Source organism: Microcaecilia unicolor, chromosome 5, assembly GCF_901765095.1.
Source record: "Microcaecilia unicolor chromosome 5, aMicUni1.1, whole genome shotgun sequence".
Taxonomy (NCBI): Eukaryota; Metazoa; Chordata; class Amphibia; order Gymnophiona; family Siphonopidae; genus Microcaecilia; species Microcaecilia unicolor.
In genome coordinates this window covers 42938966-42965814 of record NC_044035.1, presented here as the reverse complement: position 1 = coordinate 42965814, position 26849 = coordinate 42938966, and the positions used below count along the sequence as shown (strand labels likewise).

The following is a 26849-nucleotide window of genomic DNA, read 5'->3' as shown; positions in this document are numbered from 1 at the left end:
TACACGCGCTGTTATAGAATCCGCTTGGATTTCAGCGTAGAACAATAGGTGAACTATATAGAATCCGGGGGTAAATGTGTGTTAAACATTTTAATGCAAGTTAACAGCAGGTCTCTCACCTTCATCCAGCACTGCTCCACTTTCCTCCCCACCGTACTAAATTATCTGCCACTTCTCTCACCTGCTGCATCAGTAGTGTACCAAGGGCAGGGCAGTGGGGCTGGTCTGTCCTGGGTGAAGGCAGCAAGGGGGTGCATGGAGCAGTCACATGGCTGTTGGCTGCACTGGTTCCCTGCCCCCTCTGACCTTACTTCCTGTTCCAGGCAGCGGACCGGCAGAGCCGACAGCTATGCGACTGCTCCGTGCACCCCCAAGGTGGTGAGGATGATGCGCTTTGTTGGAGGGGAAGTGGGTGATGCACTTCGGGGGGGGGGGGGGGTTATGCTTTGGGAGGGGTGTAACGGTGACTCGCCCCAGATGGCGGCCAACCTAGGTACACCACTGTGCAGTGCTGAAGAAATGCTATTTCTCTCGCCTGTTCAAAGCTTCGCTTTGTAGCGTCCTGCCTCTGACAGAACTTCCTGTTTACGGGTGGGACGCTAGAGAGAGAGACCTCAGGTGAATGAGAGAAGCAGCATGCTTTCAGCAGTACAACATTAAAAGAGCAAGGTCAGAGGGCCAAGAGGGATGGAGATAAGAGAGTTATATGCAGACCACAGTGGAGGGGAGGACAGGAGGAGGGTTCACTAGTGCAGAAAAAGGTGCCAGGAGAAAATGGGAGGGCCAGATGCTGGAAATAGAGGGTGGTGACCCATAGAGGGGAAGGAAATAGAGGAGGGGAATGGAAGGGAAGAAATGTTGCCCATAGACAGGAGAACAAGGGGAAAGAACAGAGATGGGAGGAGATAATGCCTATGGAAGGGAGGGGAAGGGAAGAGAAAAGAGAAGAGATGGTGGCTATGAATGGAGGAGAGGGGAAGGAAAAGGAAGGAAGAAATGGAGCCCATGAATGAAGGGGAAGGGAAAGAACAGATGGAAAATAGATTTGAGAAGGAGGAAGAAAAATGAATGTGAAAGATGGATTTAGGGCAAGAAGTGAAGGAGGAGAAAAAAAAGAGTGAACAGTCAGGAGGCTCTGGAAACAAGAGTTCAGAGCACAGAACAGTGGATGGCAGCACACGGAAGCAGAACCTGAGACAGAGAACTAGATGACTAGAAATATAAAAATCACATTAAACAAAGGTAAGATAAATGATTTTATTTTTAGTTTAGCAATTGAAATAGGTCATATTTGAGAATTTACATCTGCTATGTATATATATTGCTCTGTACAGTGGAGGAAATGTGAGAGGTGCCTTTCTGCGATTAATCGCGTGATTAAACATTTTCAATCGTGATCAACCATGCAGTTAAAACTTTTAATCGATGTACAGTGCCTAGTTAAGACTAATTCAAAGAAGGATGTTACACAGCTGGATTTTGCAAAGAATGACAACCAAAACACATAAAGAAATTCAGTCAGAATACTGAGAATATAACCAGGTTTCATTGTTCATTGTCTGTGCCTGGGATCAGAATCAATGTCATTCACTTGTAATTGTATCTGACCATCTAAGCCATGATAAGTAAGCAATTTTGTAATTTTCTGGACCCTATCCTGACTGACCTTGAGGGAAAGGTACATCCCTTTGTTGAAGTTGTTATCTTCTCAGATGGCTGTGCTGGCCAGTTCAAGCAAAAATTAATCTTTTGTCATCTAACCAACACGGGCAGAAATATCAGCTGGAATTTCTTCGCAACCAGTCATGGCAAGGGTGCAGTTGATGGAACTGGTGCAGAGGTTAAGTGGACTGTGCATCGTACATTCCCTGCTCAGAAGGCTGAAATTCAAACTTCAGTGGATTTTGTAAAAGTGGCATCTTCCATGTGCCCAAAACACAGTGCTACATTCTTCAAAATGTTCAGAAGCAACTCAGCTTCCTTGAAAAACAATGGAGGGGAATCAAGGCAGTTTCTGGGATGAAATCCATTCACCACGTTCAGGCTTAATGTCATTGCAATGCGAAAAATAACATTCTCAGAGGGATATTGGTACACAACTTGCTTGGGGAAGAAGTTGTTGATGATGAAGATGACATAAAAGAGGAATCTGAACATTCATTTGTGTCAAGTCCTCAGGATCCTCCCACATTGTGCACTGGGGTCTGGTTGCTCGTGAATGATAGCAGCAATGCCTCAATCAAATAATACATTGAACAAATACTTGACATACATAATGATGAAATTCACAAATACTTGACATACATAATGATGAAATTCAAATAAAGTTTTTAAAAAAGAAAAACAGCAAGTTAATTGTCTGGCCAAAGATGACATCAACTGGATAGTCATGGAAAATGTTTGTGTTTTAGTGGAGCCTGATCCAAAACCCCGTGGATTGGTCTTTTCTTCAGATTTAAGTGGCTTTCTCGTGCTGTAGACACCAAGAAAACAGTAACTTGAGCATTTTTTATCACATAACTTTGCCACTAAATAATACTGACTAGTAATTCATTATATTTTATTTTTTTTTAATTTTCATAAGTACTGTAGTTTGGAATATGCAATTCCATAACTCTGTAATTCTGTTACCAGGATAAAACTTTTCTGTTGTATGGATTTGATAAATGAAATGAGAAAATAACACTCTCGTTTATTTACACTTGTACCAACACAGTTTTGACATCAAAACATAAATATAAGTAGCAAAATCACAGAAGTTTTCATTTTCCTGAAGTGCTCCAAAGTATAGTTCTGTTACTGCTGGTAATTATTTCAATTAGTTATGTGCAAGTTAAACTATTTTACTTATAGCTCTTACTAATAGGTATTTATAGTAAATTGTTTGATCTAGATATGTAATGCATCAAAGAGCACATTTTTAAAAATCTTGAGCTTGCTATATGTGAATTGTAATTCCATTACCATGGAATGACCCAGTTAGACTGATTCTGCACAGAACTTCTGCATGAAGGAAGACCTTACCTCATTAATTCAATACCTCTCTGTGAAATAGTAGCAATAAAAATAGGCAAGTGCATTTTTATAATATATCCCTGCAACCCACAAAACAAAAGGAGCAAGTTCCCACATGCCATCTTTTTCTTTTAATGTAGGCACAGGGAAAAATGCTCTTAGGTTTCAACCTAATTAATTTTTTTTGAATTGTACGTATAAATAGTAAATCTGATTCTCATAACACGTTGTCTATTTTGGTGGCCCTTTATTAGGTGAAAACATCTTTGCACAAATACAGGGAGTCCCTATAACCAGCCCCTCCAAATGGCACAAAGATGTAAAATTTAGAATTACTATTCTAACAGATGAAATTAAACCAATACTTCCTCTGTGTACATCTGTACGCTGCACAAGCTGGCATGTTTAAAAATATGTGAAATAAAATAAAATGCTGCCAACAATAAAGAACGACAACGTGGCTAGAACTCATAGGTCTCCTGATCTCAATCTAACCTCCTTGGGCTCCCCCACCTCCCGTGGCCCGCCCCTGGCCCCATGCTTCCTGCTTCAAACCCGCAGCCCCTTCAAACCCATGGCTCCTCGCAGCAGTTCTGAGCACTAAGAAGAAGAGCTGCCAGTGCAGAGCCGCATGCTGCAACAGTCACAGACAGGCTCTGCCAGAACTTTTCCAGCCCCCGCGGCAGCAGGAAGTGTGTCACAGGGGAATGTTCCGGCTGGCAGAGCCTGGCTGCGAGTGTTCCAGCATGCGGTTCTGTAGCAGTAGCTCTTTTTCTTTTTAGTGCTCAGAACCACTGCAGGAAGGAGCCACAGGTTTGAAGTGGGGGGGGGGGGGGGGGGGGGGGGGTTGCCAGAACAGGCAAAAGAAAAAGGAATTTGTGCTGGGGTAAGTGGGGAAGATGAAGATGGAGGCATTTGGTTTAGCAGCGTTTGGGGGGGGGGCAATGCCCTCCCTTGCCGCCCCCAAACTATGCCCTTGAACAATAAAGAACCACAACATGGATAGAGCAGCTCACTCGCACCCCCTTGCCTTAAATATATATATTCAGTGGCACTGAATGTGTGTAATGTGGTCAACACTGTTATATACTTATGCCTGCTATTCAGCAGACAAACTAGAAAAGGAATATCACTGCTATCTGGATAATTTTGTGGCCTGTCCTCGCTCCAACCCTTTACTATACAGGCAAGTTTCTGCCAGGTACTTGTGTGACCCAGATTGGCCACTGCTGGAAGCAGGATACTGGGCTAGATGGACAATCGGTCTGACCCAGTATGGCTATTCTTATGTTCTTATACTTTCACTAACTGCCGATGGATATAACTTGTTTCGAATATCAGCTCAAAAATAAACTTTTTTTCAAAAATATTCAGAGCAAGAAGCCTGTGAAGGATTCAGTTGGACCAGTAAATGACCAAGGGATAAAAGGAATGCTCATGAAAGACAAGGTTATAGCAGCCAAAATAAATTGCTTCAGTCTTTTCTGAGGCGGTTATCAGTGAAACATATCATTGTTCAGATGAACTGAAATAAACCACAGTATCGAAAACTCAAAAGTACAACAAACCACTGGAATCAGATGGCATACATCCTAGATTACTTACATAACTCGAGATGAAATTGCCAAACTGCTACTAATAATTTCTCATTCAAATTGATTACAATACCTGGGGATTGGGGGGGGGGGGGGGGGCAACCTAACCCTGCCACTGCTTATTTCTGGGGGTAAGCAGCATGGAATCTATTTTTGGGGATTCTGACAAGAACTTGTGACCTGGATTGGCCACTGTTGGAAGACAGGATACTGGGCTTGATGGACCTTTGGTCTGACCAAGTATGGCAGTTCCCTGTATTAAAGTTGGCTGCATACCTTATATTACATGGCCCAAGAACAGGCCAGTTGTTATAGCAAAGCACCATCGTCATCTTTCTGAGCAATCAGCAAGACTGCAAAATGGCACTGCCCAGCCCTGCAACGAAGAGTCCATATTTTAAAAACATGCCAAAAAGGAGAAGAAATACTGAAAAGCAAACTGAAGAGGAAGTAATCAGATGCAAATGCATATTTCATTATATGCATAATGTATATTTTAAAGTATTAAACAGTGCAGTTTTAACTATTCTTCCTTAGAAATCTCTTGCAAGCATCAGCAGTATAATTTCTGGAGTTTAGTGTGAATGTATATGTGATCAGGTAGGGCACCCATGGTCTCGACACTGGTGTATCTATATCTAGGACAACAGTAACATGAAAGAAGATATGGTGACTGTCACCAGGGCTGGAGTCTTCAAACTTCATGTCTTGACTGGCTACTCAGGGCCCACTGAAGATCAGTCTACCTCTGCCACGTCTAGGAAATAGACTTTGCTAATGTGTTTCATTGGACAACTTTCTTACTCGAGTAGGTAAGTGTGACTAGATCAAAATCCTCTAAGAAAGTTTTTAATCAAGGAATCCTGCCTTCAATTGGCTAGATGATATCGGAGTTGGTTTCTTTAAGTGTTTCAGAGCTGGAATTTGAATCTTACTGCAGGTAACTAGGAGCAGAGACGAAGGGTCTTATTCAGAAAATACTTTTCCCCATGACGAAAAAAAATCTGTAATAAAGTACAATGGATGATAACATCTTTTAAATATCCCGCTCACCACCATATATTTATATTTGATTTGTATTTGCTTAGAATGACCTGAAAAGCAAAAATTGCAATCCTTGTCCCAAGGCTGTTTACTTGCTTATTTTGGACAGGATAAATAAACGGGCAAAAAGAGCCTTGCAATCACTTTTGCATGGTTCTAAAACAGCACACCTCTTTTCCAAGGCTTTAGAATTTTCTAACTTCTGGAAGGGGGAAAAGAAAATTCCCAGAGAGAACTGTGCAAGCAGAAATCTTTTTCTTACAGGATTTTGCCCTAGAAGCTATATTTAGAAGGTAAATTATCAAAGGGGATATCTGCAGTGCAAAAGCATTTTTCCTTGCACGTGTGTAAAAATTGGCCATCCTCTTATGTGGGTAAACGCGTATACTCTGCTTCAGTATTCAAAATTGAAGTGTGTGCTTGCTTTCACTTTGAAAATTACCTGTGTACCTGCAGAGATGTGTCCATTTTTCATGCAGATATTTTATGACCAAACTTATGCACATGGTTTGTTCTGCCAACCTAACTCTACCCTGGAAATTTCTCCATGACAATGTCAATACAATAATGCGCATTGTGGAACACATTCCATGGATAAAAAATTTGCACAGACTTTGCAGTAATATTGAGAGCTTGAAAAGTCACAATAAGTTTTGCACTAACTTGGCACAAAAAAAGATATAATATATGAAAATATGGAGGAACTGTAACGATATCAGTGAAACTGAAAGATGCAATAGGCAAGCTGAGAAACTAAAATGAGGCAAATCACTTGCACCAGATAGTAAACACTCCAGAATACTGAAAATTTCAAAAATAAAACTGCAAAACTACTATTTGTAATTTGTAACATCTTAAGATTGGAGGAGGGCCAACAATATCAACTAAGGCATTGGTTCCCAAACCTGATCCTGGAGGCACCCCAGACAGTCAGGTTTTTGGGATATCAATGAATATTCATGAGAAATCTGCATGCAGAGGAGGCAGTGCATCCAAATCTCTCTTATGAATATTCATTGTGGATATCTCAAAAACATGACTGGCTGGGGTGCCTCCAGGAGGAGCCAGTGAACTAAGGGATTCCAGACAAAATGGTAGAAAGAAAATTACTGAATAGATTAGTCATAGATTTAATCCAATTAAAGTCTTGTTTCACCAACCTGTCACATTTTTTGAGGGTGTGAATAAACTTACGGATAAAGTTGAATTGGTTGACAGAGTGCATCTTAAGTTTAGATTGTAAACTCTTTGAGCAGGGACTTTCCTTTTATGTTAAATTGTACAGCGCTGCGTAACCCTAGTAGTGCTTTAGAAATGTTAAGTAGTAGTAGTAGTAGTAATTTTAAAAAGGCATTTAACAAAGCCCCTTATGAGAAGCTCCGGAGGAAATTAAAGACATGAGATAAAAGGTAATATTCCATTATGGACTGAAAACTGACTAAAAGAAAACAGAGAGTAGGGTTTAATGGTCAATTTTCTGAAAGGAGATGGGTGAATAGTGAAGTGCCAAGGGATCTGTATTGAGGCCAGCCTGGTGCATTTTATAAATGATGTAGAAATAGGAATAAATGAGGTAATCAAATTTCCAGTCAACATAAAATGTTTCAAAGTTGTTAAAAGACAAGTGGGTTTTAAGTAATTCCAGGAGGATCTTGTGAGACTGAGCATCTAGATAAATGTAGTGGCAGATTAAATTTAAATGTGGAAAAGTACAAAGCGATGCACATAGGAAAGAAAAACCCAATCTGAAACTACAGGTGAAAAGTGATGCACATGTGAAAAAATAACCCAAACTGTAGATTCTACATTAGAACTGACCATCTGGAACATGATCTAGGCATCATGGACAATCCCCGGATTCTATATACGGTGCCCAGATTTGCATGTCCAAGATGTTCATGGAAATTAATTAAAAAGCCCTTAACTATTAATAATTGGGTGCTAAAAACCAATGGCAGAAGTTATTGGCATTCATTAAAATTTGAACGCACATCTGGCTGTGTGCTGTTCTATAAGGCATGGTGACTAACTCTTCTAGTGTGTAACTCAAAAAGGGTGTGGCCATGGGCACATCTGAGGTGGTCTAAAATGTTGCAAGCGTAGTTATAGAATACAGCCTTAGCATAAATAAACTAAGGTGCCAGCATTTACACCAGGTATCTGCAGGCACCTAAAGTTAGGCGTGGGAATCGGTGCTTAGCACAATTCTATAAAAGGCGCAGATCCTTTATAAAACTGCACTTAACCATGATGGTTTTTCGGCGCCAAATTTTGAATGCCATTTAGAGAATTCCCTGCAATATGTTGAAATCCTTGGTTGATGTGCACATTTTTAAAAAATCAGAGAAAATACTTCTTCACTTAGTGGAATACTGCAGGTGAATGTAGTAACTGCTGTTCATGATGCTGGGTTTTAAAAATACCCAGTTGGGACAAGTTCCTGGAGGGAAGGCCATAAAACATGTTGAACTTAAGACTTGAAAAAGATGTTTTTAGCTGTTCTGTTTATCAGTGAAATAAATTCCTATCAATACATTTTAAACTATTATGTTCATACTAGTAAAAAAGCCCCATTTCTGATGCTAATGAAACGGGGGCTAGCAAGGGTTTCTTCAGAGCATGCATGTGGGAGTATGTGTGTCCCTGCCTTCTGCCCTCTGCCCTCTCTCCCTTCCCCTGTGCTGTCTGTCCCCTCCCCCCTCCCAGTCGAGTCCTTCAGTGTTAAGTTTCCTGTTGTCCTGTGTTTGTGTTACAGAGAGAGTGAGGGCGTCTCACTCCCCTCCCCCCTCCGAGTTCTTCACTGTTACAGAGAGAGCGATTTCGTGCTGGGCTGTTTTCCTTCACTGTTTGTGTTACAGAGATAGTGAGGGCTTCTGCCCTCTCTCCCCTCCCCCCTCTGAGTCCTTCACTGTTACAGAGAGAGCGATTTGATTTCCTGCTTTGCTGTGTTTTCCTTCACTGTTTGTGTTACAGCGAGGGCGGGGCAGACACTCATGGGGAAACCGGATATCTCTCCCCCTTCACACTTCCGGCTGGAGGCTTCATTTCGAACGTTGGTGGTGCCTTTTATATATATTTTCTTTTTAAGACAGCAGAGTACAAACAAGAGTACTTGCTCCAGTTCATTCATGATCCTGCATTTTAGGCTTCTAATTTCCACCCTCCTTGGTCTATGAGCTCCCCTATAGTCACTTTTTTCCCTGATGTAAGCAAACTGACATTTGAATGCCTCTTTTTTTTTTCCTTACCACACACAAAATCCGAGGGCTAGAAATATTTATAGCCTTAGAGAAATGAAAACTGTTTGAGAGAAACTAACAAGTTACCTTTCAAAAATTGAACTTACCTTTTTATATTTAGGTGGGAAGATATCTGAGAATGAGAAAAATAGATCCTTTCAACTGTGGGATTCGGACCAGCCCAGTCCTGATCCAATTTGCTTGTTTAATTTTCAGTGTCTATTGCAGAGTTCTGCTTTATATAAGTATATAAACGGTGTCCAGTCACAGGGATACAAAGGGCTCCCCTTCTATTATTTGTTGTTCTGTATTTATATAAATATTTAATTTTAAGTAAAAATTTCAGCAATCATTTACATATTTATATCTATATATATCTATACACACATATACATACATGGCTAAGGTGTATATGTGTATGTGTTTATATATATATATATATATATATATATATATATATATATATACATACATACACACACATACATATATATGTATATGTGTGTATATATATATATATATACACATACATACACACATTTATATGTATGTATATGGTAAATGTACATAGTCAGTGTTTTTTTAATGAGGTAGTTATGAATGATTGCAATAATGTTCTTTGCTTTCTCTTTAAACAGAACTTTCATCTAACTTTTCCACCAGCTGTGTGCGTTTCCTCTTCTCTAGGAACTTGCTGAGCTCCTCTGTGAAGGAGTTGTACAGAGGAGATGTGGATTCCTCATTCTGACCAAGCAGCATGTAGCTATTGCCATTCATCTTCCTCAACATGTTGGGCAAGGTGGTGATCCCATTAGTGAACTCAGATGGGAGAGGAGGGGGTGGGGGTGGAGGGGGTGGGGTGTTTTTTGTGGGGGAAGCTGCAGGTGCCTCTCCAGGTATGATCTGCAGGCAGCCATCACTATAGCTGTTCAAGCCACCGTCTGACTTGTCTTTGAAGTTGGTTGAAACAGTCTGAAGCTCCACATTTGTAGCCTGGGACCTGCCCATCATGTACTTTCCCTTCCTCTTCTGCAGGCAGGACATATAAAGCAACACAACCACTAGGACTAAACACAAGCCACCCAAAATGGTAATGATGGAAATATAGACAAACTCCATGTCAGAGGATGTCCGACTTGCTGCTGTTGGCAACTGTACCATTACCACAGTGGGCTCCAGATCTACTTTCTCTTTTGGCAGCTCCATGAGGACGTTAAGGATGTAAATTGCCAGTAAGGACTGCAAGCCATTCTCTTCGGTGTAGCAGCTGTACTCTCCATTGTGCTCTGGAAGGGTGTCCATGATTAGAAGTCCATCAACACCCACTCGAAAGTGTGATTCAACATCCAACAGTGGTTCTGTACCATTTACCATCCACTGAGCTTTAGCTAGGTTAGAGTTCAGGTTGCACTGCAAGAGGACGTCATCTCCCTTCAGAACAGTCCGGTTCTTCTGTACTGGAGGAGCTGCAAATAATTAAAACAAAACAACAACAACAGATCAACTTAATGTTTTTACAACTTATATGTATGTGTGCGTACATACTGTGTGTGTATAAACTCATTTATTCTGTGTTACAAAGCAGTATCCCTGTATCTTTACAATTCTGCAGAAGAGGAAAATGGCCACAGAAATAAAATTTAACATTAATGATGAAATGGTTCTGATATAGCAACTTTGTTCACCAAACACAATTATCACAAAACTAAACCTTGCACGTCTTCTACTAAAATCTAATGGAACAGCATCTAAACCAGGGGTGGGCAACCTGCGGCCTGCCATTGAATTAAAATCTAATGGAACAGCATCTAAACCAGGGGTGGGCAACCTGCGGCCTGCCATTGAATTTAATGTGGCCCCTGAGACCATGGGGAAGTATACATAGAAAACATCATTAACCAGATTTTTGGCAATTTTAAATACTGTATTTTACAAATATTTTCAAAATAGCCACTCTATAGCTTGTTTCCATTGTTTTTAGTTAAATGTTTACTTATTTATTTATTAATCACAGAAGGTCTGTTGAGCTCTGTGCATGTCTGGTTCTGACATTACATAACGTTGCAGCCCACTAGAGGTAGTACTGGAATTCATGTGGCTCTCTGCATATAAAGGTTGCCCACCCCTTATCTAAATGTTTATAAATTACACTAATTCCATCTCTTGATTATTCTCGTTAGAACTGGTATGTGCTGTTGTTATTCTGCAGACCATTAACAAAGAATTTAATGTTTGCTTTTCCAATTAAGTTGAAGGTCATCTCAAATGTACTCACAGGCAGAACAGCAGGTGCATGGCTGGTGACATTTTCAGATCCAGCTGCACAAAATCTACTGCACATGATTAATTTATATATCATCAGACAGCACAATGCCCTAACAAGATAAGCCATGCGGTCCCCATTTCTTACCCCAGCTCTCTATCTCCTGTGGCTGAGAAAAGGGTGGTATAGTTGGGTCCTTATGATGGAATTCCATAATCTTGGTGGAACTGCAGGTAATCAGGGGCCAGACAGTAGGTGCTTATGGGGCTCTACATTTTGGTTTGGTGACTTTTCATCATCTGACACTTCATCACAGAGACATTTCAACATGTGACATTTCATCATGTATTTAAGCTAAATGTATCTGAATTACATGTGCAGAAAACGGCAGTGGAGGGGGCATGCCAGCACACATCCGCAGCTGTTTTTCTGCACCTAAATATGAGCCTCGATAAAACTTCTTACACATAACATTTTCACGAGGCTTATATTTACACATAAAATATCATTTTCGTCATCTGACACTTCCATCAAGCGTAGAAGGCTAAATGCACTCAAATCATATACACAGAAAACTTGTACTTCAAATTTAGCAAAGATATTTACATTTAAAATATTCATTGTGCAATATGTGATATGTACTATGTGTGGAAAACTTGCACACAAAGGCGAGGAGAGGTCAAAACCATGACACTTCATCACCGGCAGGTAATCACACAGCACATATCACAGTTGAGATGGGAAAGCTGGGAACGGGGTGATGGAATGAAGCAAGGAAGTATCTTGGAGTCCTGTGTAGATAAAACAGGAACGAGAATCAGGGATGTGTGGCTTCAGTTATGTGTTTGGCGAGGCTCGTATTTAGGCACAAAGAAACGGGTGCTAATGTGTGCTGGCTCATCCAGTTTCCTTTGGACACATGCACAAGAAAGTTGCAATTACTGGCACGCTTGCCCCATTTGCTACAAGTTTTCTATGTATATAATCTGAATACATTTATCTTGAATATGTGGCGAAATGTCTGTGGCAGTGAGGTGTCACATGATCAAGTGGCATATTAAGGTGATGAAAATGATGTTCTTCTGCACCTAAATACGAGACTCATAAAAATTTCATATGTAATAAGTTTTAGCGAGGCTCAAATTTAGGTACAAAAGAACAGGTGCGGATGTGTATTAGAACACCTCCCCATTTGCCGCCAGTTTTCCACATATATAATTTGAATACACATGTGATGAAGTGTTGCATGATGAAATGTCCTCAATGATGAAGCAATCCTGTCAAGTGATGAAGTACCAAGTTGATTAAGTGTCTACAATGAAATGTTCCCATACCATACATTCCACCCTGCCTTACAGTAGGAGAACAAAGCAGTGATACCTCATACCATAACCTCTGTTGTCCTGACTGGTTCTTTAAAACCACATGGTAGGATAATATCCCACATCATTCAAAGACAGTCAGGCCCAGGGCAGTAAAACAGTAATACAGAGCTTAAGACCCTGCTGCTCTCCAGCTCCTACTTCTGCTCACAGATTGTTGCCAGAAGAATCGACAGGCAATGAATGAGTGGAGGAGGGGGTAAGAATCTGCAGGAGGTGGGGAGGAATCAGAGGGGATAGATGGCATGGTGAGAAGAAGTGAAATGCTGAGAGGATAAGGGCTGCGCTGCGATTGGGGGGAGAATAAGGAAATATCCAGGTGGTGGTGTTGATAAGAGAAACGTTGATGTGTGCCAGTGAAAGTAGAATGCTGGGGGCGGGGAAGCAATTTTGAAGGATGTACATGTCTGTGTGAGAGAAGAAGGTGTATATATTTGGAAAGGGGCTCAGGATGAAGTCATGAAAATAGATCTTCCCTGAAAGGTTGATAAATGCATGGAACTGCAACTCAGTGGAGATGGGGGGAGGGAACCCTATTAGATTTAAAGAAAGCTTGGGGATAAGCATAGACGATCCCTACTTGTAAAGATGTGAGCAGAAAGCCAGAGACCAGCTGGGGAACTGCACTATCACATTTGGCAGACTAGACAGGCTTATGCAGATCTAAGAACCACTCAATCCCTGAAACCTTTAGATTGTAAGCTCTCCTGAGCAGGGACCGTCCTTAGTTATTAATTTGTACAGCACTGCGTAACCCTAGTAGCGCTCTAGAAATGTTAAGTAGTAGTAGTAGTAGTGAAACCAACTTGTAACAGCCAAGCGCCATGTGGTCAATCTGTTTGTCTGTGCATGTTGGCTATATTGAAAGTACGATGAACTGGCCAATCTGACTGGTCATTTGACGAATGATATGTGCCATTCTAATTTGAATTGGACCCTATAAAAATGACCAATGTTTATGCATATAAATGTCAGCATGGCACTTAGTGCTCTTCTGTAAATATCCGCTTAACTTACATAGAGTGTATTTGCAAGGGGGGGGATATGCAGGGGTAGAGCACGGGCAGGACATACTTGCAATGTATATGATGTTTACTAAGTTACACGCATTCCTGTGCCATGTAGGTGCTCACATTTTCATCACTATGGTTGGCTTAAATGCAAGTGCCTAAATGTTAAGTATATAGATACCCTTTTACTCTAATATTCTTGGTTTTCAAGATTTCCACAGTGAATATCCATGAGATTGATTTGCATGTACTACTTCCATTGTATGCAAATGGATCTTATACATATTCATTGTGGCCCCTGAGGACTGTGGTTGCTCAACCTTGTTTTACAGAAGAGGATCCTGTTCCATGAAAGTTTTTAAAAAAATAAGCTAATATGTAACTCTTTTATAGAACTGCCCAATAACATTCCAATTCATTAATAACACTTCAAAATGCATTTTATTATTATTATTGCAAACAGCACTGTAACATCTGAGGGCCTGATATTCATTGCAACTGATGCATCTATTTTCAGTGCTCCTATAGATAAAACCTGCAGAAAAACAGGCCAGCACGAGAATGGGGCAAAGATGGAAATGGCACTTACACAATTAGAGGACAATTCTACAACAGGGGCACACACTATAGTCCCTGGCTACGGGGCCTATTTTAAGCCTATTCTATAGAGAGAAGCAGGTATCTAAGAAAAGTGCTTTTAAAATGCTGATTATGTTTTGGAACAAATAGACTTTGGAAACCTCCCTGACACAGGAATGTGAACATGACTCACGTTGGAGTATTAGTCTCCTGCAGTTCTGTACCCTCCTTATATTAAATGTTTATGAATTAAAAGAAAAGCTCTTTTTCCCAGCCACGGTAAAAAATGGCCCAGCATGCGCCCAAAACACGCACCCTGACTTCCGTAGGCCACTTTTTACCGCGGCTTAGTAAAAGGACCCCAAAGTGTTGAATGCTGAAATGGAATCAAAGCGGGTTACAAAGTCAGCTACAACAAAACACTTGCTAAGCAAACTCAAAATATAGATAGGTCTTTAATGTTTTCCCAAACTGTAAATAATTAGGTACACTTCGAATCTGAATTGGGATCAAGTTCCAGATTTTGCTTGATTGAGAGGTAAAGGAATTTTCATGAAACATTTAAATGAACATTTTTAACAGTAGGAAAACCTAATCTTATAAAAATGGACTTGGGGAAAATCCATTGCTTATTTTTAGGATAAGCAGAATAAAATGGTTTGTACTTTTTTGGGATCTTGCCAGGTGTTTGTGACCTGGATTGGCTACTGCTGGAAACAGGATGCTGGGCTTGATGGACCTTTGGTCTGTCCCAGTATGGCCAAACTTATGTATTTATCTAAATGGAAAGCAGAACAGGCCACAGGGAAAGTTAATAGCTGAACATGAGCAAGAAGACAACAACCACTGATGATTTTAAACACTAGGCACACTAGCTTATATCTAGGTGAACTTTTCCTTACCAGTGCTGGATGAGCACTTAAAAACATTCTGTGCCATTTCATACAGACCTTGCCAGCATTCTGCAAGACGAAATACAACTCTTTAAATGGCTGCTGCTCAGGGTGTAGAGAAAAGGTACATGTTGCCTAAGGGAGGAGGGGACAGGAAAGTACCCCTTCGCACTTAGCAAGGTAGCAGCGTCATCTGCCCTCTCACACACAGTTCGCTGTATATAAATTAAAAGTTCTCCACAGAATTACACTGCAACTCCAAAGAACCAGGAATTCTTAGAGTACTCTTTATGTTTTTTTCCCCCCAATTTTTCCCCTTTCCAAGCCGCTATTTTACTGGGAGGTTAACTACACAGCATTGCCGATGTCTTCTGCCTTTACAAGACCATTTCGTTTTCTGCAGGAGAGCCTCAGTGTACATTAAAGAAATAAATAATGCATTTACCCTCTGCAGCAACATCAAAGCACCCTTCATTACCGTTCTGCATGTCCTGTGTCATCTGGGACCTACAAGAAATAAAAACAGCCACATTAATGAAAAGTCACGGTTAATACAAAAGGACATTGAGAAGGCAGGACAATTCAAGGGACAGCCAATATGGCACAGGGCCTGCTCTATAAGTCATACATCAAAAGATGGAAAGAGATAAAGCTGTACTCTCTACAAGGAAGGGGAGCTACGATTCAAACATTCCAGTTTCTAGCAGAAGAAAACATCTTTTATCAAAATGAAAGCTAAATGAGATGAGGGTATCTTATGTAGCTGAAAGGAGGGAGCCTCAAAAGGAACAGGAGATATATCTGACTGACCCAAAATTCTTTCCTCTTATGAAACTGACAGATGTGTGCAGACAATAATCTTTCATTGTACTTCCCAACTCATTTAAATCTTTTTTTTGTTTTATTATTTTGGGTTTAAGAGTTGTAAATACTTTGCGCTACTAACATGAGAAACCCCTCTGGAATCTTGGAGTTTCATTTCATTTAAAAAAAATAGGAAACTGCATAGAAAATGCAACATTTCTGATGTTGTTTCAACATGCCTAGAAACTGACTGGTAGATCTGGGCTGATGTCTGGTTTCTCATTTAACACTGCAAAGTCTAATCTTATGCCTTGCAGAAGACAAGTAAAAACAACATTTCTAATTTGGCTGATCATGATTTTAAGGTTGATAATAAATTTTGATATTTAGGAGTGATGATACCAAATAATTTGGCACTAGCAGAATCATGGTAAATTGTTAGAGGAAATGAAGACCGATTTAAGCAGATGGAAGAAAACGGCTGTCTCTTGTCTGAAAGAATTAATGCCACTAAAATGCTGGTTCTGCTTGATGATTGTGCCCCTCCCCCCACCAAGTTTTCTATTTCTATTCTGGACATTTTTTTCAAACTCTGACAATTTTTTTAGTTTATCTTGGGGGTAGGGGTGGGCACAGGCCAATCATAAAACACTAATTTCTCCCAAAGAATCTGATGAAATAAGAATCCCTAATGTTCAAATTTACCACTGTCGTACATGTTTGAAACCAACACCCACAGAAGGTGGGTGATCTCTCCACAGGAGAAACGAAAGCCAAAACACACAGACAGTGGATCCAAAAGAGTCCTCTCACAAGTGGTGTTATGGACAGAGGAGTCTGTACGTGATTTCTCAGTTAGCAAGAAGTTAACTGTTTGTCAGTTTCATCTGCAAGAGCTTTTTACTATACTGGAAATCAATAGACCCCTGACGCAGGACTTTACGGCTGAAACACGATTCGTGTCGGGTTTGCTTTTATTGATTTGAAATAAAGACCTTGTTTAAGAAAACACCACTTGTGAGAGGACTCTTTTGGATCCACTGTCTGTGTGTTTTGTACATGTTTGAAAGCTATCTTTCTGTAGTATAAGCCTGTAGCATTCATCCATTGCCCCATGTAAGCCGCATTGAGCCTGCCATGAGTGGGAAAGCACGGGGTACAAATGTAACAACAAATTCACTAGATTAGACTGGAGGAATATATTGTGCCGACCTTTTTTCTGCCTGCATATTGGCAAGAGAGCAGTGTGAGCTATAGCAACATAGTAACTGATGGCAAAAGACTTATATGGTCCATCCAGTCTGCCCACAAGGCAGTCCGATTTGTACCTGCTGATCCATGCAGCTCCTCAGTACCTCTCCATTGTTATCTCTCCATATACTCCTCTAACTCCGTTCAATGGGTAAATCTCTTTTATCTGCACCCTTCTCCTCCACTGCTAACTCCAGACTCCGTTCCTTTTATCTTGCTGTACCATATGCCAGGAATAGACTTCCGGAGCCGGTACGTCAAGCTCCATCTCTGGCCGTCTTCAAACCTAGGCTAAAAACCCATCTTTTTGATGCTTTTAACTCCTAACCCTTACTCACTTGTTCAGTACCCATGTTTTATCATTCCCACCTTAATAATTCCCTTAGCCCTCATTTGTCCTGATTAGATTGTAAGCTCTGTGGAGCAGGGACTGTCTCTTCATGTCCAGTGTACAGCGCTGCGTACGTCTAGTAGTGCTATAGAAATAAGTAGTAGTAGTAGTAGCTTACATCCCTCTATGCCCTATTTAAAGTGTGAAGGTCATTCAAGTTGTAAATTCAAGTTTTGATTCAATCCTTTTTCTATATATGGATCTTCTGTATTTATTCCACGTGTTTTTGAATTCCGTTACTGTTTTTGCCCTCACCACCTCCACCGGAGAATATTTCAGGCATCCACTTCCCTTCTCAGTGAAAAATATTTCTTGATGTTACTCCTAAGTCCACCACCCTGCAACCTCAATTCACGTTCTCTAGTTCTACTGATGCCCTGTCTCTGAAAAAGATTTGTTTGTATATTAATGCCTTTTAAGTATTTAAACATCTGTATCATGTCCCTCCTTTACTCCGATGCTTCTCAACTCAGTCCTCAAAGCACTCCGTCCCATCAGGTTTTCAGAATACCCATAATGAATATGCATGACATAGCTTTATATACTACTACTACTACTACTATATAGCATTTCTATAGCGCTACAAGGCATACGCAGCGCTGCACAAACATATACCAAGGAGGCACCGCATGCAAATCTTTCTCATGTGTATTCATTATGGATATCCTGAAAACCTGATGGGACTAGTGTGCCTCAAAGGATTGGGCTCTAGGGCATATATATTCAGGTCTTCAAGTCTCTCCTCATATCCTATACTTTCCTGTGAACCACTTCAAAAGTATTACGTCCTTAGCGAGATATGGTCTCTAAAACTGAATGCTCCAAATGGGGCCATATCAACGTCTTATACAGTGGCAATGTCACCTCCTTTCTTCTGCTGGTTTATGCCTCTCCTTGCAGCCTAGCATCCTTCTTGTCTATGGCCACCGCTTTTGTCACTTAACCCCCACCCCTTCATATTCAGCTAGTGGCAGGCAGCATTTTGACTGCCTGCTGCCGGTGTTCAACCCAGATAGTGAATGCTGGGCCATTTCTGGTGATCGGCATTGAATATCAGTTTTTTTTTCAACACTTAACCACCATAGCTTTGCAGGCAAAAATAGGCCTGCTTTTTATGTGGCCCTATTTGCCTGCTAACTGGCTTTTTTTCAGCGTTAACTGGACATTTTCAACAGCAATAACCAGTTAAATGCTGCTGAAAATGACCAGTTATCTGCCGAGACACGAGTTAACCAGTGCAGCAGTCGTTCCCAGCTACTTAACTCGCTTTCAACATCAGCCAGAGAAGTATCTGAGGATATTAAAGTGGCAAAATAATTAGGGCTGTACTGAATATTCGTATTTGATTCAGCCAAATAGTGATTTGAATACGAATAATCCGGGCTCTACTGTGCTAAATCCTACTGAAATAAACACTTGATCTCCGAGTTCACGATGCTTCTTTTATTTGTTATGTTAAAGCTCAATGCCTATTATTGGTATTTGGCTGAATAATATTTTTCATTATTCGTATTTGGTTAAATAGTAAAATATGCTATTCGGTACAGCTCTAGAAACGATCCTCCCAAGGCTCCTCTCCTGCTCTGTGCATATTCTGGATTTGGTTCACACTATTTTCAGTAGTAGTTCAAGGTGAGCTACATTCAGGTACACTAGGTATTTCCCTGTCCCTAGAGGGCTTACAACCTAATTTTTGTACCTAAGGCAACAGACTTGCCCAAGATCACAAGGAGCAGCAGGAGGATTTGAACCTAGCTTAGCTGGTTCTAGATCTGGTGTGCCAACCACTAGGCCTTTTCCCTACTCCTTTCACCCCCCCCCCCCCCCCCCATTACACAGAGCACTTTTGGATTTCTACACCTCAAGTGTATCACTCTGCACTTCTTTGCATTAAATTTTAACTGCCAAACATTAGCCCATTCTTCCCACTTCTCATGTTATCTGCTCCCTCTGGGGTGTCCACTCTTTTGCAAATCTTCGTATCATCCCAAAGGGAAATTTCGACTTCTAACCCTTTGGCAATGTTGTTCACAAATATATTGTGCACTGAGGCACTACAGTACTCATCTTTCTTTCCTCCAAGTGAATTCCATTTACCACCACTCTATCAGTTAACCAGTTTCTAATCCAGTTCACCACTTTGGATCCTAATTTCAGCCTGTGAGGAACTGCATCAAAGGCTTTGCTGAAATCCAACTACATCTACCATGTGCCCTCAATCCAGTTCTCTGGGCACCCAAAGAAATCAGATTCATTTTTTTTTTATTCGTAATAAATTTGACAAAATAATACAAGAAATACACTTGTTCAGAAATCAGGAAACAAATAATTACATCATTCACAGAAGAAAAAAAAGGATAGAGGGAAACTCCCCCCCACCCCACCCCACCCCCACGCACATTAGATCAATTAACTCTCCCTTCCCATTAGTCCCCAATATCTAGAACCCCAGAAAACTTGGAAGGAATAAAAAAGAATAAACTAAAAATTCAATCCCTAAGAAGAAGAAAAAAGACCCCCAATCCAGACCTAATAAATATAACTCGTTTCAGTAACCATTATAACCTAACTAGCTAGGGTTTACAAGTTGAGGAAATTTGTTATTAAGAAATGACTGCAATTGCTTAGGGTCACAGAAAATATCTCTCACATTATCAAATTTCACCACACATTTTGCAGGAAATCTCAAAAAGAAAATACCATTATTCTGAATCACTCTCATTCGCAAACCCAGGAATTGCTTCCACCTTTCCTGAGTATTCTTGCAAACATCTGGAAAACACCATACATTTTGACCCAAAAACAATTCAAGTCTATGTTGAAAAAATAAAGTTAAAACATGATTTCTATCAGATTCAAAAACAAACGACACAAGTAGAGTTGCTTGGTCCTGCACTACTTCTAAAGAGGTCTCAATATATCAGTTATATTCAAACTGTCTGGCGAAACCGCAGATGTACTTTCACCTGCAGCTCGCTTTTTCATATAGGGTAGATTAAACCCTATTCAGTGGTGGTAATACCTCAGGTGGCAGTTTCAGAGTTTCTCCTAAATATTTTAGAAAGATCCATCGGTGTCATATGGGATATCCGAGTAAAGTTCAAAAAATGTAAATTTAACTTCATGTTGTTTTCCAGTTTATGCTTCCGATGTAATCAGGATAAATCCTGAATTCTCTTACTTTGAACCTCTTGTACTCCAGCAATCTTCCTGCCTACACTTTCCCTAGATGTTTAATCACCCACTAAAATCCCTTCACATTCTATAAACTTAGATGTTATATGCTCTAAGTCCTCCTCTACCTGGAAAAGTGTTTTGCTTACAGATAAATCCAACTTTGTAATAGCCTGTCAGATAGTTTCAAGGGATACAAGCATTGTTGGTATATCACTCCCGATCTGAAGGATTGCTGGCCCCTCTGGGAATCCCATCAGGGCCTCCGCTTGCTCCATATGCAGCCCTAACAGAGTTTCCTTGGGTCTCTTCGCATGGAGCGCTTGGAGCTGCATTGCTGCTCCTTGCAATATTTCCTTCCGCAAGGAGCTCCATCCCAACTGCTGTCTTCCTTCCAGCAGCATACCCCGCTGCAACAGAAGAAAGCTTACAGTAGGGTTGTCAGGGAGTACGGGCTGGAGGACTTGGCTAAACGGCTTTCTGAAGGATGGGAGAACCTCCCTCTCTCTCCACCATAGCAAGCGAGCCTCCTGTTGTCCCCGTGAAAGCCGAAACTGAAGGAAAAAATCGCACTACAGAAGTATGAGATACTGCGGGAGTACTCGGTAAGGAAAGTTTAGGCTTCCCCCGACGCTTACCCATCTCGACAACGTTTCAGCTTCACTCAAAAGGGAGCAACACGGAGGTCGTCCTCCTAACATCTGGTCTCAGGCGCCATCTTGGGTCCGAAATCAGATTCATTTATTATGATTTTCCTTTGATTAAACCATATTGCCTCAGATCTTGCAACCTGTTGGATTCTAGAGAGTTCACTATCCTTTCCTTCAGGCATTCAATTACAAGGAAGCAATCAATACAGCAAGTGTGCAAAAGCATCACTACCCTGTTCGCCTGCTGACGTATTCTTAAACATTGTCCCTGGAAGAACTGTGCATAAATTCTAAGTTCAAGTTTCCATCCTCCCAACAGTGATGCCCATCAAAACCCTGTAAACATAACAATGAGAAATGAAATACCAAGTAGTGTTCAGCTGCTAGCACTATCATTAACGATAACAACAATTTAGGTATCATCTTTTATTAAACCAGCTCCCAGATGCTTCACAATTAATCCTTTAATTCTATTCACGCAGATGCTTTTGGGGGGGGGGGGGGCGGGGGAGGGGGGTGCTACCAGTATAATGCTGGCACTGGACACTGAAAGTTTCCAAATGGAATACTACAAAAAGGAGCATTGTTGTTATTATTACACAATTATAGTTTTGTGAACTAGGAAGCCCTGACGTAGTCTAGCAAGATTAGGCTTTTAACAGTCAAATCTAAATTTGGATTTCTCTCTGAACCAATACAGAAGGTAAAATTATGTATCATACCTGATAATTTTCTGTCCATTAATCATAGCTGATCAATCCATAGACTGGTGGGTTGTGTCCATCTACCAGCAGGTGGAGATAGAGAGCAATCCTTTTGCCTCCCTATATGTGGTCATGTGCTGCCGGAAACTCCTCAGTATGTCGATATCCAAGCTCCATCCGCAGGACTCAGCACTTAGAGAATTACACCCACAAAGGGACACTCTGCCCAGCTCACCACCGCTTATCCTGCAAACGCAACCGCGGGAGGAGCTGACTGACCCTAACACCGCCGAAGCGGGAGGGGTACAAAGCTGCCCTACTGCCGCACGAAGCGGGAGGGAGCGCCGGCAGAATTTAAGTCTCAATCCAGCCCCGTAAAACGGAGGGGAGAGGAATGCAGCAGCTCACTGTAACACAAATTCGTCTCAACTCTTGAAGAATCCATTGAAAAACTTGAACACGAAGTCCTCCTGAACAGGAACTGAAGACTAAACTTGAACCTGAAATGCAACCAGAATATAAACAATACAGATATCTGGGAGGGGCTATGGATTGATCAGCTATGATTAATGGAAAGAAAATTATCAGGTATGATACATAATTTTACCTTCCATATCATCATGCTGATCAATCCATAGACTGGTGGGATGTACCGAAGCAGTACTCACCCAGGGCGGGACATAGAAATCCCTGACCGCAACACTGAAGCTCCAAACCGGGCCTCCGCCCGAGCAGCCAGTCAAGCGGTAATGCCTGGAGAAGGTATGGGCCGATGCCCAAGTTGCCGCCTTGCAAATCTCTTCCAAGGAGACGGACCCAGCCTCTGCCATCGAGGCCGCCTGAGCTCTAGTGGAGTGAGCCTTCAGCTGGATAGGCGGCACCTTCCCCGCGGCCACATAAGCCGCTGCAATGGCTTCCTTGACCCATCTTGCCACTGTAGGCTTAGCAGCCTGCAGACCCTTACGAGGACCTGCAAACAGGACAAACAGATGATCCGACTTCCGGAAATCATTGGTCACTTCCAAGTATCTGATGATGACTCGTCTCACATCCAGATATTTGAGAGCAGAGTATTTCTCTGGGTAGTCCTCCCTACGAAAGGAAGGGAGACAGAGCTGCCGATTCACATGGAAGCGAGAAACAACCTTGGGCAGGAAGGAAGGCACTGTGCGAATAGACACTCCTGCCTCAGTGAACTGCAGAAAGGGCTCTCGACATGAGAGTGCCTGGAGCTCGGAAACTCTTCTGGCTGAAGTGATAGCCACCAAAAAGACTGCTTTCAACGTCAGGTCTTTCAGAGATGCCCTTGACAAGGGTTCAAAAGGCGGCTTCTGCAAGGCTCTTAGCACCAGGTTGAGATTCCACGCAGGCACCACTGAGTGCAGAGGAGGGCACAGGTGATTAACTCCCTTGAGAAAGCGCACCACATCTGGCTGCGAAGCCAGGGAAGCACCCTTCAGGTGGCCCCTGAAGCAAGCCAGAGCCGCTACCTGGACTTTAACTCCCCTGCCTTCACTGCCGCTATAACAGAGCGGAGAGTCTCCATGCGAAAGTGCCGAACTTTCAAGGCCCGATTGACCCCTTTGAGGTCGAGGATAGGCCGTACAGAACCTCCTTTCTTTGGTACCACAAAGTAAATGGAGTAACGTCCCTTGCCAAGCTGAATTTCTGGCACCGGAACGACCGCACCCAGGCGGATCAGATTGTCCAAGGTCTGCTGCACTGCCACAGCTTTGACCGGAGACTTGCAGGGAGAGAGTACAAACCCGTCTCTTAAGGGTCGGCAGAACTCTAGCTTGTAGCCGTCTCTGATGACTTCCAGCACCCAAGCGTCTGAAGTTACCCTGGTCCACTCGCCCAGAAACGAGGACAGGCGTCCTCCAATTTGCACTGGGCCATGGACCAGGACCCCGTCATTGGGTACGAGACCCTGGGGGAGGACCGGAGGGCGCACCTCCGGGACGGCGGTCTCTGCGAAAGGAATGCTGCTTGGGGGAGAAGTTCCTCTTGAAGGAAGAGGGGGCAGAGGAGCCCGACTTGCCCGGGCGGTACCGACGGGCTTCCTGAAACCGTCCTCTGGAGATACCGGGGCGAGCAATGGCCCGAGCCCTGACCTCTGGTAACCTCTTGCCCTTAGACGTGCCGAGATCGGTCACAATTTTGTCCAGCTCGACCCCAAAGAGCAGCTTGCCTTTAAAAGGCAACTTAGCCAGGCGGGACTTAGAGGCGTGGTCCGCAGACCAATGTTTCAGCCAAAGCCACCACCGCGCAGAGACTGTCTGAGCCATACCTTTAGCCGAGGCTCTCAAGACATCATACAGCAAGTCTGCCAAATAAGCCAAGCCCGATTCCAGGGCCGGCCAATCAGCCCTCAAGGAAGGATCCGAGGGGGAAGCCCGCTGCACAATCGTCAGGCACGCCCTGGCCACGTAGGAGCCACAAACTGAGGCCTGCAAACTCAAGGCAGCCGCCTCGAAGGACGACCTTAAGGCCGCCTCCAATCTTCTGTCTTGGGCGTCCTTTAGGGCCGTGCCACCTTCCACCGGCAACGCCGTTTTCTTAGTCACCGCAGTGATTAAAGAATCCACGGTAGGCCAAAGAAAGGCCTCACGTTCACTTTCAGGCAAAGGATAGAGGCGGGACATAGCCCTAGCCACTTTGAGGCTCGCTTCCGGGACATCCCATTGAGCCGAAATTAAGGTGTGCATGGCATCATGCACGTGGAAGGTTCTAGGCGGGCGCTTCATCCCCAGCATAATGGCGGAGCCAACAGGGGCTGAGGGAGAGACGTCCTCCGGAGAGGAAATCTTTAAAATGCTCATGGCCTGCATTAACAGGTTGGACAAATCCTCTGAGCGAAAGATCCGTGCTGCAGAGGGGTCATCCGCTCCATCCGAGCGGGAATCCGTCTCCTCCAAGGAATCCCCAAAGGACCGTTGGGAGAACTCAGATACGCTGCCCTCATCTACATCAGAGGAAACAGCGTCCTCTAAGGCCTGGGAATCCACCCGAGGGCGTTTACTTCCGGGGGCCTCAACCCCTTTATCGGACAAGGGAGAAGGGGCAGCGTTCTGCATAAGGAAGGCCTGATGCAGCAGCAAAATAAACTCGGGGGAGAAACCCCCCAGACTGTGCACTTCAGCAGCCTGGGCCACAGCCCTAGACGCACCCTCAACCGGCGCTCGTAAGAGCGGGGGAGAAACATGCTGCGCATCCAAGATGGCGTCCGGCGCGACACTCCGCGAAGGAGCCGCGCGGGAAGAACGGCGCTTAACTTTAGCCGCTTTTTTGCCGTCGCCCAAATCAAGGGCGGCCATGGCATGAACGTCTCCCAGCTCAAGGGCGGCCCAAGAAGAAGCCGTCCGAGCAGAGTGGCCGGCCAAGATGGCGGAGGCGAGCAGCGGGGGATGGGCGTTTATGGCGGGAAAAACCGCCGCACCGGAGGAAGACCCGAGACACTGACCGGCCTCCGAACTGACACCCAACAAGGGCGAATCAGACTTTAATACCCCCGCATCCCCGCTAGGAGCGCACACGCGGTCCGGGGAGCGATTCTTCGCGCCCTCGCCCTCTGACGCCATAGGCCACGTGGAGATCAATCGGGGAACCCCCTGCCCGCTATAAAAAAGGTAAAAATTACCTGCTTCGCGCTCCGAGCTGTAACGACCTGGTGTCCCAGTGAGTAGCTGCAATAAACGTTTAAATAAACGTCGAAATAAACGCCTTTAAGGACGTCCAAAATTTTTTTTTTTTTTTTAACGGAGCCAGAGGGAGGGGGGAGAAAAGGAGGGACCTGGCGCCACCAGGTTTGCACTTGCTCAAGAAGAGCCCTCAACCCCAGGCACTCAACAAAACCTAAAAATTAGGCTTGGAGGCCTAGCCAGAACTGCTGCTGTGTGTGACCACCACCTGCTGAGATAGAGAACATACTGAGGAGTTTCCGGCAGCACATGACCACATATAGGGAGGCAAAATGATTGCTCTCTATCTCCACCTGCTGGTAGATGGACACAACCCACCAGTCTATGGATTGATCAGCATGATGATATGGAATATCCTTTACCCTCCTCCACCAAGACAAATAGAAGCCACCCAGTGAGCCTCTATTGCACAACCCCCTTCTCCCCTGCAATCTGCTTCTTGCTGGCCTCCCACTTAGTCACCTCTCCAATCAGTTCAAAACTCTGCTGCCCGTCTCGTCTTCCGCCAGGGTCACTTTACTCATATTACCCCTCTCCTCAGGTCTCTTCACTGACTCCCTATCCGTTTTCGCATCCTGTTTAAACTTCTTCTACTAACCTATAAATGTATTCACTCTGCTGCTCCCCAGTATCTCTCCGCACTCGTCCCTTCCCTACTACCCTTCCCGTGCGCTCCGATCCATGGATAAATCCTTCTTATCTGTTCCCTTCTCCACTACTGCCAACTCAAGACTTCGCTCTTTCTGTCTCGCTGCACCCTACGCCTGGAATAAACTTCCTGAGCCCCTACGTCTTGCCCCATCCTTGACCATCTTTAAATCTAGATTGAAAGCCCACCTCTTTAATATTGCTTTTAACTTGTAACCACTTGTAACCTCTCGCTTCCACCTACCCTCCCTCTCCTCTTTCCTCTACACATTAATTGATTTGCTTGCTTTATTATTTTTTGTCTATTAGATTGTAAGCTCTCTGAGCAGGGACTGTCTTTCTTCTATGTTTGTGCAGCACTGCGTACGCTTTGTAGCGCTATAAAAATGCTAAATAGTAGTAGTAGTAGTAAATCAAGGCGTTTCTGCTAATGAAACCTTTCACCCACCCAAACCATGGAGCTTCCACTGCAACCCTCTCTCCAGACCAAAGCAGCAGTTACAACC

The 26849-nt window shown here is 43.1% G+C and overlaps 1 protein-coding gene and 1 long non-coding RNA gene across 5 annotated transcripts in view; both read right to left on the bottom strand.

The window, feature by feature from the left end:
- Nucleotides 1–1243: 1243 nt before the first annotated feature.
- On the bottom strand, nt 1244–9268 carry LOC115470005. The gene is made up of 3 exons (XR_003942102.1): nt 9001–9268; nt 4887–4986; nt 1244–2473 (listed from the first exon to the last, which is right to left on the bottom strand). It is a non-coding gene; the product is annotated as an uncharacterized LOC115470005 (long non-coding RNA).
- A 179-nt stretch (nt 9269–9447) lies between these two features.
- SEMA4G (semaphorin 4G) overlaps nt 9448–26849 on the bottom strand; it is a 408621-nt gene continuing 391219 nt past the window's right edge. For 3 of the 4 annotated variants that reach the window (XM_030202836.1, XM_030202839.1, XM_030202837.1), the window contains 2 exons: nt 15466–15527; nt 9448–10359 (listed from right to left, as the gene is read on the bottom strand). In XM_030202836.1, coding sequence (XP_030058696.1) covers nt 9524–10359; nt 15466–15527 — 898 coding nt within the window. In that variant the 3' untranslated portion in view covers nt 9448–9523. The remainder of the gene's footprint in view (nt 10360–15465; nt 15528–26849) is intronic. The other variant, XM_030202840.1, reaches the window with a different exon arrangement.